The sequence below is a fragment of the Myotis yumanensis genome, unplaced genomic scaffold, assembly GCF_028538775.1.
Source record: "Myotis yumanensis isolate MYYU_CA2020_CCGP unplaced genomic scaffold, mMyoYum1.0.hap1 SCAF_18, whole genome shotgun sequence".
Lineage (NCBI taxonomy): Eukaryota > Metazoa > Chordata > Mammalia > Chiroptera > Vespertilionidae > Myotis > Myotis yumanensis.
The window spans coordinates 9,388,252-9,405,665 of NW_027223769.1; the positions used below are offsets into that span (position 1 = coordinate 9,388,252).

General features: G+C 40.1%; 1 protein-coding gene across 2 annotated transcripts in view; it reads right to left on the reverse strand.

Moving 5' to 3' along the window:
* Positions 1 to 1,552: 1,552 nt before the first annotated feature.
* Positions 1,553 to 17,414, reverse strand: part of LSM14A (LSM14A mRNA processing body assembly factor) — an 80,034-nt gene continuing 64,172 nt past the window's right edge. For both annotated transcript variants that reach the window (XM_070398705.1, XM_070398704.1), the window contains 4 exons: positions 12,003 to 12,185; positions 11,729 to 11,903; positions 10,262 to 10,493; positions 1,553 to 3,483 (listed from right to left, as the gene is read on the reverse strand). In XM_070398705.1, coding sequence (XP_070254806.1) covers positions 3,460 to 3,483; positions 10,262 to 10,493; positions 11,729 to 11,903; positions 12,003 to 12,185 — 614 coding nt within the window. In that variant the 3' untranslated portion in view covers positions 1,553 to 3,459. The remainder of the gene's footprint in view (positions 3,484 to 10,261; positions 10,494 to 11,728; positions 11,904 to 12,002; positions 12,186 to 17,414) is intronic.

The following is a 17,414-nucleotide window of genomic DNA, read 5'->3' on the forward strand; positions in this document are numbered from 1 at the left end:
TTACATTACGATTCATAACAGTAGCAACATTACAGTTATGAAGTAGCAACGAAAATAATTTTATGGTTGGGTCACAACATGAGGAACTGTATTTAAAGGGCCAGAAGATTGAGAACCACTGCTAAACTAAGAGGGCAGGGGTATCTTGCAACACTGAATTCAGACATGATTACATCTATTAGCACTGGTGCTTACAGAAGCTTCTTTCAGGCAGATAACCCAGAAACAGGGACAACAGCCATGTAAATCTGAGACACAACACACATTCATTTCCTGTATGCTAGGAACAAAATACTCAAGTCTTGGTACTCAAAGTAGCCTAACCTTGGAGGAAAGATTCTGTCCTGCAGAAATGTGTCCCCCCTGCCCCCCCCCCCCCCCCCTTGGAGGAAAGATTCTGTCCTGCAGAAATGTGTCCCCCCCCACCCCGCGAACACACACACACACACACACACACACTTGGTCCTTTCCCTCTCTCATGCCCTAGTCACAACCTGGATACACCAGATTTGGAAGGATGGGGAAATGAAAAAATAATCCTACTGAGAAAACTTCACCAAAGCCCTTAAAGGAGGGGGCTAGATTAAATGAGCCAGCTGTGATGTTTTTTAAAACTCTTTTTCTAAGCCTGGCTGATTAAAACGATTAAAACTACCTGTGGAACCAAGACTGATTCCTAGGCTCCACTATAAAACTTCAGAACAGAGTCTCTAGATGTGGAGCATGGAAATTTGGACTTTAAGAGTGCTTCTCAGGAGATTCTGATAAGAGATTTGTGAACCACCAGAGAGGGAACTGGATGGAGTGGTAACTCCTACCGTGACAATGGGTTCCCTAAATGCTAACACTGCTACTGGGAGTTAAGTCCCTTTATACTTGTCCTTTCATGTCCCATGTATAAAGTTAGTTTTGGGGGCAGGGAGGAACTGAATTCCCCACTCATTGTCTTCCCACGTGGAGGGAGTTCAGCTAGTATTTCTCAAAGTGGAAGGGCCACTGCTGTATTTTGGGCTGGATAAATGATTATGTGGCACTGTCCAGCATAGTGTAGGACATTTACCATCCCTGACCCTGACTCTTAAATGCCAATTGTTCCTAGTCATTGGGACAGCCCAAAACACATTTCTTCACTTTCCTAATTACTCCTAGGATGTCAGTTCAGACTCTGATTAAGAGCCATTGAGCTGGATTAACATTCCTGACCTATCTTTCTACCCCTTCCATTAAGTTCCGATTTTGGAGGGAAAAAGGTCTACCCAATAAGTGAATTTAGGAGGAGCCAGGCGTTCCCTCTCTCCTCATTTGCACCTGCCTGGCCAGAGGTCACATTCTAGCCTGAGGTTTCCCACTTGGCTGTCTCCTCACGTCGCAGACTTGAACTTAGGTGTGGTCTCCACTCTAGAGGGGAGTTCCTTTACCTAAACACCTACAGCCATAAATAAATCTTAGAGAGAAAATAATTTAGTTCTTTTAGGGAATATAAACATGACCATAATTCTGTTCTGACATTTTAAAGATGCCTTTATCTTTCTATTGTAAGAAAACATTACTGTTTAAAGAGAAAGAACTTTGACGAACATTTTTTATTGAAGAGTTTTATTCTGTCTTAGAATAAAATCTTTGCTTTAATATTGTAAGGTGCACTGCAGGTATGCCATGCTGCCAGTTATTGGGGCACCAAATGCCCTAGTCAGTGACCCAGAGGGCTTGGAAAATGCATGAATTCATATTTTTAGAGCATGTAGACTGGTATTTACAGTTTTTCTTCTTGAAATAGGCCCAGACATCTCAAACAGTCTATAAGTATTGCCATAGCACTTGCTTTGATGTTCAGAATGCCTCAGAAATGTGTTCAATATCATGATTTATGGGTCCTCCAAAAGGTTTTGTTGTTAACATGCAAACAAACAGTATTAAACAATATTATCTAAATTATGGCTGTCAAGTACTGAAACTTAATAATGAAACCAAATTACAAAACATCTTCTTGTAGACCTATACAAAAGATATAAAATTAAAAATATCAACCATCTTTAAATATTCTAATTCTACTGTGCAGTTTTCCACATCTTTATCACTACTGAATAGCTTAAGGAGAAAGTTAACAAAATCAAGAGAGATAAGAATATTTAAATCTTTGGATCCCTTTATTCCATGGCCTTCATAAAACACAAAGGTGGCCAGATTTCCCCGCCAGTATAGCTTAAAATATCAAAAAGATTTACTAGTAATTTATAGTTAGCAATGAACTCTATATTGAGTCATTTGTGAATCACAGGCCGAAGGACCAGTGTTATGATATCTGATAAGTTGCCAAAATAATTTCTAACACTCTGAATCCTCTTGAAATATAATGGAATGAGTCAACTTATCACGACAAAATTCCAGGCATTATCAGGAAGAACAGGTTAATTGATGCCTAGTTTTACTGTCTTAAAAAAAGGGGAGGACTTACTTATTTGAAAATACAGCTAAGTACATGGTTATCTATGATTATTTACATTCATTTACTGAAAATATCTATTATTTGGACAAATCCTGTGATATGCCATTTACTATAAAATGAAATTCTTACAATGAGCATGAGTAATTTATCCTTAATAAAAGAATGTATCAAATCTTCATTTGTGTTCTAAACATTAAAACAGAAAATCAAAATCAAAAATCTTAAGCCTGGAAAGCTATGGAAAAAAAAAAAAAAAGACCCACCCATAGCTCTGTTCCTCAGCACAACTTCTGCAAGGACACAGTATGTTTGCTGACTTTAAAATGTTTATTCTTTAAAAAATTAGTTGCTTTTTATACAGCTATACAAAGTTCTTAATGTTTCTTTGGCAATGGAATATAATGGAATTTTATAACTATATAAAAAAGTTACCTTTGCCTAAGAAACAGTATTTACTGTGTGTACATAGTTGACTAACAAAATTCTCTACCATCCAGCACCCCAATTAACTGATGAAATAAGCTACCTCAAAAGGGATATTACAGGATTTCCAAAAAGAAAGGGAAAAAGATACACAGACACAGACACACACACGCACAAACACACCCTTCTGTGGCTTGAAACACAGTATCACGGCCCTAACTGCAGGTAACTTGCAATAATTGCCAAATACAATTTAGTGATAAGAAAAATCCTTTCAGTGATGAAAAAATACTTGTAAGTCCCATTGAAGTACTGCTTTAGTTTACACATAAGAAATTACTTAACCTTCTGCTATTTCAAATATATTTAATGCTCATTTTTAAAGATGAGCTGCCCCCTCCCCCCCCAATATAACTGCATCATATCTTTGAAATTAAGCAGAAAAATAAACAAACCAACAAACAAAAAAACCCAGTGCTGGTGACAAATATACAGCAAATTCACTTCTTCATTCTTGGTAAAGGCTGAAACCAATTCTCAGGACCTTGAAGAGCTAGAAATTCACCTATTTCCAAAGACTTGTTTGTAGACTATGCAGCAACTTTGTTGTCTTTCTAAAAAAAGGAGAAAAAAAATTAGCTGTTTCAAATTATTGGTTAATTAATAATCATTTCTTTCTAATATCCTTAAATATACTTTCCATTATCTTTAAATATATCCTCCCTTTACTCTCACATATAAATCTGTACCACTGATTTCCAGAAAATACTTTTTACTTCCATACCCCAGCAGGAGCTCATTATTTGTTAACTACATTTTCTAGTCAGTATAGAGTTTATTTATTTTAAAAAATGTTGTTTTTATTGATTTTAGAGAGAGATAAAAGAAGAGGGACACACAGATAGAAACATTGATTGTCTGCCTCCTGAACTACTGCTACTGGAGACTGATCCCACAACCTGGGCATGTGCCCTGACTGGGAATTGAACCGGTGACCTCTTTTTTTTTAAAAAATATATTTTATTGATTTTTTACAGAGAGGAAGGGAGAGGGAGAGGGATAGAGAATTAGAAACATCAATGAGAGAGAAATATCGATCAGCTGCCTCCTGCACACTCCCTACTGGGTTATGTGCCCGCAACCAAGGTACATGCCCTTGACCGGAATCGAACCTGGGACCCCTGAGTCCCCAGGTCGACGCTCTATCCACTGAGCCAAACCGGTCAGGGCGTGAACTGGTAACCTCTTGGTGCTGAGCTACACCAGCCAGGCTCTAGTTAAAGTAGTGGTGTTATAGGCTAGTCCCAGCAAGAAGCCACCCCCCCAAGATATAGGTATACCCCGCTATCTTTGATTGCCATCCTAATAACCTTTAAAATTAATGATAGAACTTAAACCTTCAATATACTACTACTAGTCAATTCATCAAGTATAACCAACAACGTACTTTGGAAAAAGATTAATAAAATCTCTAAGTCTTTGATGTCTTTACTAAGTAATAGCATATCCAGACAGTAAAATAACATTTCTTTCCAAAGGGTCATTCCCTTAGGAGAAAGCAAATGATTTAGAAATTCATTTTAAAAGATAACTTTTAAATTTGAAATAAGTTTCTGAAAATCTGAGAATTGACTGGGAAGTTTAAAAAAGCAACTAGGAAAAAAGCAGTAAAAATCTCAAGGGGCCTCTAACTTTCCAGTGAGACTAATCTTAAACTAAAGTCTTGTACACACACAGTATCAGAGCCAGGGGCTTCCATTTTCCTCAGAACTAGTTGCTACTATGTATCTGGCTTATACTGCTGATTGTCATCCTGTTAGAAATATACATTTCCTATGTTAAAGACTAACTTTATCTGTGCATACAACACCAAAGCATTTGTATAATGTTGTTAAAGTAGAATACATATGGCATGGTATAAGTTGGTGCAGAAAGAATTATGAGGAAGATGATCCTGCCACCCCCACCATAGCCAACCTTTACATGTTCCGACTTTTAAAAAATCTTTCAGAAAGCTACCTGATTAATCCAGACCTGTAAGAGCCCATAAGCTGTGGTTTTCTGAAAGGAAAAATAAGCAAGAAAGAGGAGAGATGGAAGGGAGGGAAGGACAGAGATGGAAAGAGGGACAGAGAGGAAAAAGTGTGAAAGGGAGAGAGAGAACCATACTGAGTCATTTGGGATACCCCATTGTCTCTGGATGCTCCCTGAAGAAACACATACTTAAATGGGAGGCCATCTGTCTCATCCATCCTGGTGGCTTAACGTCTTAGCAGCAGCATATAAACCAGGAGCTGGCTGTCCTCTTATTATTCCTGGCCTGACACCCTCCCCCAGCCTCCCCCCCCCCGCCCCCCAAAAAAGGGGAAGAAAGCGCCATAGGACCAAACTCAACACAAGTTTATGTTTCTAACATTATCCTTAAGGAAAATTGGGCTAGAAGTCAAAGAGAGGGAGTTTTGGCTTTTTATATTAGTTTGTACCTATATCTAGAGAGTTAACCTCTCTGGCTCTTTGGTTTCCTAACCCTATGTATTGGGGTGGGTTTGGAGAAAGGTTCTAGTCTCTCACATGAGGGTATTTTTTTTTATTGATTTTTCAGAGAATGAACGGGAGGAAGAGAGGGAGGAAGGGAGGAAAGGAAAATGGGAAGAGGGAGACAGATACATCGACTGGTTGTCTCCCACACACACCGTGACCAGGGCTGGGGATGGAGCCTGCAATCCAGGTATGTGCTCTTGACCGAAATTTGAACCTGTGACCCCTCAGTAACCACTGAGCCCCACTGGCCAGGGCAGTATATGGCTATTTTTAAAGAGTCCTAAAAATTGGTAATTCTATCAAACACGTTTTCATTAAGCTATCAGATTTGCTTATGCTCAGCCTAAAAATGTAATGATTCATGCCAACAGAGCACAATGATCAAAACCAACCATTACATGAAAGCTACTACAAATACTATTGACATCCACTTTGAAAAACGAGTTTAATCCCTGCGGGTAAATCTCCTACTAGTATATGTAATAGTGATCACTCACTATTTCTACCTTTGAAGGAGCCAAATGATACGATTTGAAGGCACAGGCTGCTGAGAAGGCCTCTGATGGCAGGCAGAGGGTCATTCAACTTTGTAATGAACAATCAAGGGCTAGCCACACTGATGGGCCTTTGTTGAAGGCTGAAGTAAGTACTCCTAATGAACATATGCTAGACACTTACTTCAAGCCCATTATGGCTCCATGCTGAGCAAGTGTTTTGGTGGAATACATATTCACTAATGCCAAGAGGCTCCCACATAGCTGGTGATACAAAACAAAATGCATGAAATAGGGAACATGAATGTATTTAACATGTACACTAGCAAAAGCAGATACTACAGGAGGTGAGAAAAGGAAGAAATCAGTGGAGGAAGGAAGAAGTTTATAAGAATAGAGGAAACCTTGGGTAAGACTGTGAAGTGTAAGTGAAAGGGATCCCTTGACTTTTAGCTGTGTCTAACTTCCCACTGGACTATAAACACCAAGGAGGCAGAACTGAGTCTGTTCTGTTTACCACCAATGTCCAGCACAGTGCTTGGCATATACAAAGAATTCCATATATATTTGGTCAATGAATGAATGAGGTCAGAGTCTGAATCAAAAAACAATGTGACTATGAGTGAACTTGCTTAAACCAGATAAGTTAAAGGGTAATAAGAAATGGGGCTGGGTATGTCAAGTGGGACCCTCAGTAAGAGGAGGCAGTGCAATGTCACATTAGAACTTTTTTAACCACCAAGGCAATGCCTCAGGGTCGTGAATCTGTCACTTCTTGAAATACTCAAGCAGATTTTGTCAGAAACACACTAGTGCAGATAAAGACTCATGTAGACAATTTCTACAATGCATTCTAATACTGCAATATACAGGGTGGGGCAAAAGTAGGCTTACAGTTGTTCATATGGAAAATAATACAATTAATAATAATACAAGAATAAAGGCTATGTTTTGCATATGTACTCACAACTGTAAACCTACTTCTGCTCCACCCTGTCTATGAAAGGGTTTTAACTAAAGGATCAAAATGACTGAATAGTGAGACAGTTTCAAGAAAATATTTGCATTAATAAGTGCATATATCATGCACACAGTGATTATTCAGTTTAGATAAAGTAAAATAACAGTCCAGTCTTTACACAGACAACAAGACAGCTATGTTTTCAAATATCTAAAAAATTATGTAGAGTAAATATACTCTGTGTATTTACAAAGGACAGAGTTAAACTAATCATTTGAAGATATAGGAAAAAGATTTTCACTCGAATTGTATGTATACTAGTATCTGTAAAATCCAAATAACTAGATATCCCTGGAGTGGGATAATGGTCTCAGGAAAAGTAAGGTCCCAGCTACCGAAGAGGTTTGGCTAGGAGGTCAGACCTCTCAGACGCTTTCCAACTGAGACTTTAATAATCTGTAAAGGTTTATCTGAGATAAGACTGTGCAACTCTTTCCACAAATGTCAAAACCGAGTGACTGAAAGGTTTAATGACTCAATTGAGATCATACTAGCAATAAAATTCTCACTGGGACCACAGTCTAATTTAAATGCACTTTTTCTCAAACCAAGCTGACTCAATATAGTCTTCAACAAGGAGTTGTCCTAAGTTCTTCAACAGGTAGCTGATATGCCTAAAGTGAGGTAAAGAAAGACTGAAGGTCTGAAGACCAATCAGTAGGTTATTATGGTAGTTGGCAGGGACATGTCAAAGGAATGAATGTGGTGATATGAAAATGGGCCATGATCTTGAATACCTACACGCCCCTGGGGACAAAAGAATGGCAGGTTTGGCCAGTTGGCTCATTGGTTAGAGCGTTGGCCTGAGGATTGAAGGGTCATGGGTTTAATTCCGGTCAAGGGCACATACCTTGGTTGCAGGCTCGAACCATGACCCCGGCAGGGGCACGTGCAGGAGGCAACTAATCGCTGTGTCTCTCGCATCGATGTTTCTCTCTCTGTCGCTCCCTATCCCTTCCACTCTCTCTAAAGATCAATGGGAAAAAATCCTCAGGTGAGGATTAATGAAAAAGAAAAGAAAAGGAAAGAAAAGAAAAGAAAAGAGAAGAAAAAGAAAGAAAGGAAGAAAGAAAGAAAGGGAGAAGGGGAGGGAGGGAGGGAGGGAATGGTATATTATTAGCCAATCAAACACTAGGAAGAGGCAAAGCTGAAATAATGGGAAGGCAAGATGATGATGAGGTCATTCTGAGGAAGGTTAAGTTTAAGTTGATCATAGGCACAAAGCAGGTGAAGATAGAGCAATGCAGATGGAAGCATATGAGGTCCAAACTGAAAAACTGATTAGAAGCTTTGCTCCGACAAGCTGGAAAAGGGAAGGGGGAAAGGGAAAGTCAGAAGGAAGAGGGAAGGGGGGCAGAGTGGGAGAAAGAGCGCACTTGGACATGCTTTAGCATATGCAAGAGTGCAAACAGAAGCATGAATGCTTTCAACTAGCAGCAAACTGAATGTTCCAGGCAGAAGGAATGGATAAAAAAGGTCCTGAGATAGGATTAAGCTTGTCCCTAAACAAGAGCAAGAAGGCCCACATATTTGTGGCAGGGTGAATGGAGAGAAGCAGAGTCCCACTGGCAAAAAGAACTAGAGGTAGTTCTAGACTTCTAACCTGGAGAAGATCATGAAGCATCTTATAGGCTGTGTTGAGAAACATGTGTTGTTTTATTTAAAAAACAAACAAACAAGAATAAAAGACTCTGCCCAGCCAGTGTGGTTCAGAGGTTGAGAATTGACCTATGAATCACGAGGTCACAGTTCAATTCCCTGTCAGGGCACATGCCTGCGTTTCGGGCTTGGTCCCTCCGTAGGGCACGTGCAGGAGGCAGCTGATCAATGATTCTCTCTCATCATTGATGTTTCTAGCTCTCTCTCCCTCCCCCTTCCTCTCTGAAATCAATAAATGTATTAAAAAAAAAAGAGAAAAAAGAAAAAAACACTTCAAGTTGGGTGTCAAGTATTGCAGAGGAATTAAGAGCAAATATTTGTGAAAAGGCTACTGAATTCTGTAAGCAAAATGTTATGGGCAAGAGCAGTAAGTTTCTAAGATATAGTTTTCTAGCTGGAATGGCAATTTTGCGTCAGATGTGCTGCAGCTCCATTAGGCCACCATGGCTGAATAGCCAGAGCTAATGATGAGGCTAATTTTCAGCAGTCTTGTCTGTGATGAGACAATATCAAAGGCATCAAAATTAACAGACCATCCCTGGCTGGCTAGCTCAGTTAGTTAGAGCGTTGTCCCCATATGCCAAGGTTGCAGGTTCGATCTACGGTCAGGGTTCATACAAGAATCAACCAATGCATGCATAAATAAGAGGTACAACAAACTGATGTCTCTCTCTCAAATCAATCAACACAAAACAAATAAAAAATTAACAGATCAGATTCCAAAGCCACTAACACATAACCTTCAGAAGGATCTCAACAACGGTCAGTTACAATGGGATTTTGATCCTTTCTGTATATATACCTTTCTCTTCGCTATCCCTAAAAATCAATAAACTAGGATAGTGACAGACTCCTTTAAATAATAGTACATATAAACATACTATAGAGAACTATACAATTTTCTAAGAGCAGTTCTCAAATGTCAATATCATGATATTTTCAAGACCATGGCAAAATAAGAAAACCAAGGAATATGTGGTTGCGTTTTTCACAAAACTAAATTAAGAGCACTGACTCAGGAACAAATTTCCTAGGTTCAAGACCCAGCATCATCACTTACTAGCTGACTTCAGACAAGTTATTTAATATCTTTATACCTATTTCCTCATTTGTAAAATGGGGATTAAAAAGAGAATCTACACCACAGAGTTGCTGTGAGGTTTAAGTGAGTTTGATATATACATGCAAAATACTATATAAATGTTAGCTGCTATTAAACATATAGGTTTGTCTTCCATTGTGAAGTATGTCCTTCCTAGACTCTTTTAGCGTTAAAGCATACTTTGTTATCTCAAATAAAGATGGTATGCTATAAAACTTTTGTGGATAATGCCTTAAGTGATCTTCTGTGCTTCCAACAAAATATAATCTTAAAAGAAGAGATAAAAAAAAAAAGAAGAAATAATCCTAAGTCAGTCTCTAATAGCTTTTTTGGGGAAATTTTACCAATCTGTAAAATCTAAAACTATAGTTCTATAATAAAAAGACAAAAAAGACTTATTAGCCAAGTTACTACTCATTAAAATTATATAAATATCCTAATCAGGTAAAAAATGAAAGTTATACAAATGTCCTAAAAATATTCACCCAAAATAGGATAAAGGCAAAAACATTTTGAGTTTCATTAAAATGCATGCTGTTTGGCATGCAGTTTTATGAAAAACATATAATACTTACCCTATATTCAAAATCTGCAAATTCCCTGCCCCCACGACCTCCTCTGAATCCACCACGAAATCCTCGAGGGGTGGTGAAGGTACCACCTCTACCACCACCACGCCCTCGGCCACCACGGAAACCAAGACCTCCTCTGCCTCTGTACCCCCCACGGCCACGGTTTGGTCGAAGTGGGATTCCAAATGTTTCAGCATTTAATCTTCTTTCTTCAGCCCAGGTTGGTCTCCGTTCTCTATTTTAAGCACAAATAATCTTTAGTGTATATCAGGTTTTAAAGAACATTTTTCAAGCAAAACTATGTAACACTAATTCCCAAATTAAGGCGAAGCAATTCCTAAAGATCAAGTAAGAATAAGCATATTATATAAGCCATCACAAACTGTTCTTGTTCCTTTAATATTGTTAAATTTCATGTGAAAATATAACTGGTATTAGATTCTTGCAAACACAGTTAATAAAATAAACATGGTAACAGCATCAATATAATGGGAATTCAGATATAATGGGATTGGCAATTAACTCCACCCCCCCTCAGCCCCAGTGGAAGAGAAAGTAAAGCCAGAAAAGGAAACCGTCTCAGGAAAGTGGGAGCAGGAGGGTAGGTTCCTGAGTTCCCAGTATGATCCCGGCCCAATCCCTGGACCTGATGCCTGAGGCGTCTGAATTGCTGCTGTTGCTGCTTCTATTCTAGAGCCCAAACACGGCTCAGAATCATCCCCATTCCTGTTTAAACAATGGCCACCAGGTGGCACTAAACCACAGCCTGGAGGACAATTTGGATTGATCAGCAGAATCCTTGGAACTCTTTTAGCTTGTTATGCTAGGTTTTTTAACCTGACAATCTTCTGGATCGACATTTACTTAAATGTGGCAGAGTTTTACTATATCAGCAAACTTCAAAGTAACATTAGTACTTTGGTCCTGCTTTATTTGAACTACACTGTAAAGGGTAAAGTAAAAGGTCTTACTTAGATGAAAGCTTCTGTTTTTGTTGTTGTTTCCTTTTTATTGATGAAAGCTTCTGTTTTAATTACTAATTTTAATTTTCGTGCACTTACTTTCTTTTAGGAAAATAAAACATCAAAAATTTGCTGTCATTAGATATTTTTGTTTTATTTTTTGATTTTTTGATACTCCTCCCCTGAGGATGTTTTTTTTCCATAGCTTTTCAGATAGAGTGGAAAGGAGAGAGAAGTAGGGAAAGAGAAGAGAGCGGGGGACACACAACTGGCTGCCTCCTGCACAGCAAACCTCAACCCAGGTAGGAGCCCTTGACCTTGACAGGGAATCAAACCATGGACCCTTCAGTGTGTGGGCCAATGCTCTAACCATGGAACACACCAGCCAGGGCAGATATTTTTAAGTATTCATTAAACTTTGTGAAATTATAAGAAATCATAAAAAAAAAAAAAAAAAAGTTCACACATCAACCTCCTAAAAGCTTAAGAACAGCTTAAAAGACAGTACCTATTATCATCACAAGAAATATTATCAAAGAAGGATTTAGTTTTGTCATAATAGCAATTAGGTCCAAGTGGATCTTCTTCATCTGCATTTCCTTCACTGTTTAGAGTATCAACTCCTGAGTCTCCTTTATCTTCACCATTAATAGGCTTCTCCTGTTTCTCAAGTTTATCTTCCACTGAAAAACAAGCACATACCATAAAAGTCAACACTTGTACTAAACATCGATTCACAAGTCAAATAAGAGTATTTTCTGAGTAGAAAAATAAAAATTCACCTTTCAATTTAAGTTTATTATGAAACTCTCTGTCAATTTCCTCCTTGTTAAATTGTGCATTTGCACTTTCAAAGTCAAAGTCTTTCTCAAATTTCATAGGACCATCTCGTCGAATACCAAATCTTCCTCTGCCACCTCGATGACACCCACGCCCTCTCCTTGGAGCTGAAGGAGCACCTGGAACTATGTTAATAAAGAAAAAAAATAAGCTGGTTTAAGACGGATGTCATCATTATGGTTTTTATATTGAATGGTCAACAACAGAAATGCTTATAGGTCTCTATACATTATTATATTTATATTTTTATATAAAAAAGAAATGAAGTTTCACTAACATTTAATATATAGCACACATGAAATTTATAAACAGCACACATGAAATTATATTTATGAGGTCCACACTCACATATATAGGTGAGAGAGTGCACAACCAAACAATTTGGGAGATGTTGGTACTAAATTACTGTATACTCCTTGAGGGCAGGGACTATGTTTTGCTTATTTATATTCCTTACTAGAGGCCTGGTGCACGAAAATCATGCATTGGGGGAAGGGATGGGTCTCTCAGCCTGACCTGCGTCCTCTCGCAGTCTGGGAGTCCTCGGGGGATGTCCGACTGATGGCTTAGGACAGTGGTTGGCAAACTGTGGCTCGCGAGCCACATGCGGCTCTTTGGCCCCTCGAGTGTGGCTCTTCCACAAAATACCGACTTCTGTGCATGGGCCACGAAGTTTCAATTGCACTGTATGCGCCTGCACGTGGTATTTTGTGGAAGAGCCACACTCAAGGGGCCAAAGAGCCACATGTGGCTCGAGAGCCGCAGTTTGCCGACCACGGACTTAGGACATCCTTAGCGTTGCCACAGAGGCGGGAGAGGCCACTGCCGCTGCGCTCGCCAGCTGTGAGCCTGGCTTCTGGCTGAGCAGTGCTCCTCCTGTGGGAGCACACTGACCACCAGAGGGCAGCTCCTGTGTTGAGCACCTGCGCTCTGGTGTTCAGTGCGCATCATAGCAACTGGTCGTTCCGCTGTCAGGCTGAAACTGGCTCTCCAACATCCCCAGAGGGGTCCCGGATTGCGAGAGGGTGCAGGCCAGGCCAAGGGACCCCACTGGTGCACGATCGGGCCAGGGAGGGATGCAGGAGGGCTCCAGGGCGTGTCTGGCCTGTCTCGCTCAGTCCCAATCGGCCGGACCCCAGCAGCAAACTAACCTACTTGTCGACTATCTGCCCTCTGGTGATCAGTGCATGTCATAGCGAGTGGTTGAGTGGCCTTAGCATATCATTAGCATATTACGTTTTGATTGGTTGAACAGATGACTGGACGACCAGACACTTAACATATTAGGCTTTTATTATATAAGATACCTACAGAGTACCAAATACATTGTGGGTTCTCAAAATTTAGGAAGCCGCCCTAGCCAGTTTGGCTCAGTGGATAGAGTGTAAACCTGTAAACTGAAAGGTCCCAGGATCGATTCTGGTCAAGGGTACGTACCCCAGTTGTGGGCTCGACCCCCAGTGGGGGGCTTGCAGGAGGCAGCCGATCAATGAGTCTCTCTCATCATTGATGTTTCTATCTCTCCCTCTTCCTTCCTCTCTGAAATCAATAAAAATACATTAAAAAAAATTCAGGAAGCCTTTTATGGAAAGGATCAGAGGGACCAAGATTTAGAGTAAGAAAAATAAATGAACACGAATCAGAACAAACTGCAAGGTGGAGATGTTATTGCCACATCATAAATAACACAAAAGACAAGAAGCACCAGGTGTCAACCATTCTAAACACTTCCTACTCCATCTTTATTGTTTTTCCTCTAAGTGGCTCCATATTATTCAAGTCTTCCTATACCTAGTCTTTCTCTATAATATAATAACAGAATTTATCCTATATAGTAAAAGCCTAATATGCTAAGTGTCTGGTCATCCAGTCAGGGGTTCAACCAAAGTGTAATATGCTAATGATAGGCTAAGGCCGCTCAACCGCTTGCTATGATGTGCACTGACCACCAAGGGGCAGACAGTTGACCGGTTGATCAGTTGCTATGACATGCACTGACCACCAGGGGACAGACGCTCTGACCAGTAGATTAGCTTGCTGCTGGGGTCCGGCTGATCAGGACTGAGCGAGACAGGCCAGACACGCCAGACACGCCCTGGAGCCCTCCTGTGGTTTCTCTCCAGCTGACCAACCTCCCACGTCCCTTCTCAGCCCCAATCGTGCACTGATGGGGTCCCTCGGTCTGGTCTGCGCCCTCTTGCAATCTGGGACCCCTCGGAGGATGGTGGAGAGCTGGTTTTTTTTTTTTTTTTCTTTTTTTTCTTTTTCGCTTAAAGTATTACAAAGGGTATTACATAAGTGTCCTTTTTTCCCCCCCCGCCCTTGACAAGCCCCTGCCCTCCCTTACCCCCCAGTGTCTTATGTCCATTAGTTATGGTTATATGAGTGCATACAAGTCCTTTGGTTGATCTCTTACTCCCCTCCCTCCTGTCCCCCAACCCTCCCTGGCTTTCCCACTGCAGTTTGACAATCAGTTTTTTTTTTTTTTTTTTTAATATATTTTATTGATTTTTTACAGAGAGGAAGGGAGAGAGATAGAGAGTTAGAAACATCAATGAGAGAGAAACATCGACCAGCTGCCTCCTGCATATCTCCTACTGGGGATGTGCCCGCAACCCAGGTACATGCCCTTGACCGGAATCGAACCTGGGACCTTTCAGTCCGCAGGCCAACGCTCTATCCACTGAGCCAAACCGGTTTCGGCGACAATCAGTTTGAGGCAGCTCTGCCACTGTATTTATTATTGTTCAAAAGTTTGTAATGGTCTTAATTATCCATGAAAGAGTGAGATCATGTGGTATTTTTCCTTCATTGACTGGCTTGTTTCACTTAGCATAATGCTCGGTGGAGAGCTGGTTTTGACCTGATCCTGCAGGCCAGGCTGAGGGACCCCACTGGTGCATGATTCGTGCACCGGGCCTCTAGGTAGGTATAAAAAAACAATACCAAAGCATTATAAATTATAATGAAAACTTGAGAACCCAAATATCCAACACAAGAGAAACTGTTAAGAAAAAAATGGAATATGGAATATGGAATAGTACTTGATATGAGTTAATAGAAACATAAAGAGCACAAAGCAGTATGTATTCAATGATTAGAATTATGTGTAATCTTTATTTATTTATTTTTAAAAATATATTTTATTGATTTTTTACATAGAGGAAGGACGAGGGATAGAGAGTTAGAAACATTGATGAGAGAGAAACATCGATCAGCTGCCTCCTGCACACCCCCAACTGGGGATGTGCCCGCAACCAAGGTACATGCCCTTGACTGGAATCGAACCTGGGACCCTTCAGACTGCAGGCCGATGCTCTATCTACTGAGCCAAACCGGTTAGGGCTATGTGTAATCTTTAATACATACTGACAAAGATTGGAAGTGACTACAGAGTAACAGACATGTTTGTGTTCACTGAAATTTGGCAAACTGCCCGTTTGAGCAAACAAAACACAAGCCCCCCCAGCAATGTATGCAGACACTTAAAAAAAAAGGTTGTCCTGGCTGGGTGGCTCAGTTGGTTGGAGCGTCGTTCCCCTACACCAAAAGGTTGTTTGACCCCAGGTCGGGCATGTAAGGGAGGCAGCAGATTGATGTTTCTCTCTCACACTGATGTCTGTCTGTCTGTCTCTCTCAAATCAATAAACATAACCTTGGGTGATTTTAAGTATAAAATTTTAATGAGCCTTGGGTGATGAATTGTGAAGAGTGAAAGATACTTTTATTTATTATTTTATATAATTTTTAAATGATGGAGTATAGTAATTATTTTGAGAGAGGGGTTCTCTCCTTTTCCAAATTAAAAAAGTGGAATATAGCCGTGGCCAGCGTGCTCTGTGGTTAGAGCTTCAGCCTGTGCACTAAAAGGTCTCAGGTTTGATTCCCGGTCAAGGGCACAAACCTGGGTTTTGGGTTCACTCTCTGCCTCCCCCCACCCATTGGGGTGCATGCAGAAGGCAATGGGTTGATGCATCTTTCACATTGATGTCTCCCCCTCACCACCCTCCCCCCTTCCTCTCTCTCTGAAAAGCAACAGAAAAAACATCCTTAGGTGAGGATAAAACAAATAAACAAAAAGGTGGACTATAATAAATCAAACCAGAAACTTTGTCTATGATACATAGCACATAATAAAAAAATGCATAAAAAATGTACAGCACAAATGAGGTGTTTATACATTTAAAATATATCTAGCTTTTAAAAACTAAATGAAAGATCACTTTCCATTCTTATCTGAGCAAGGTAATTACACATTGCCTTAATTTTTTAAAATTGGAAGTGTTTTAAATTATAATTTGTTCTCTAATAGAATGGATGAATTTGGGATTAATAATATAGATTACAAAACATAAAGTATACAATCTTATTAGATCAATAATTATAGCCCTAGCAGGTTTGGCTCACTGGATAGAGCATCAGCCTGGGGACTGAAGGGTCCCAGGTTCGATTCCAGTCAAGGGCATGTACCTTGGTTGCAGGCACATCCCCAGTTGGGGGTGTGCAGGAGGCAGCTGATCGATGCTTCTCTGTCATTGATGTTTCTAACTCTCTATCCCTCTCCCTTCCTCTCTGTAAAAAATCAATAAAATTTATATAAAAAAAAATAATTATGAAAGGAAGTTAAAGTTCTTTTTTTAAAGAAGTGTATTTTTTATTGATTTCAGTGAGGAAGGGAGAGGGAAGGAGACAGAAACATTAATGATGAGTGAGAATCATTGATTGGGAACTGCGACCTCCTGGTTCACAGGTTGAAGCTCAACTCGTGAGCCACATCTGCAAGGTGGAAGTTAAAGTTCTTGAACAATTACTTCAAAAAAAGGCTCAGGGCATAATTAATTTAAATGAGAAAAATGTCAAACTTTTTTTTTTAAATCCTCACCCAAGGATATATTTTTCCACTGATTTCTAGAGAATGGATGGGAGATAGGAGGGGGTGGGGGTGGAGAGGAAGGAAGTGAGGAGGGGAGAGAGGGGGAGAGAGAGAGAGAGAGAGAGAGAGAGAGACACTGACACTGAGGTGAGAGAGACACATCAATTGATTGCCTTCTGCACAGGTCCCTGGGCCTGGGGAACCTGCAACTGAGGTACACACCCTTGACCGAGGTACACGCCCTTCACTGGGAACTGAACTGGAGACCCTTTGGTCTGAGGGCCGACACTCTAACCACTAAACAAACCAGCCAGTGTGAAAATGTCAAACTTTTAAGGTACAGATAATTCTATTCTTAAAAACATAAAAAATTCTTTTTTATAATGCTAATATGAAACTGACACAAAAACATCTATCTATATAATAAAAGCCTAAGCGACCTTTAGGGCAGAACAACAGAATGACCGGTTGCTATGAGGTG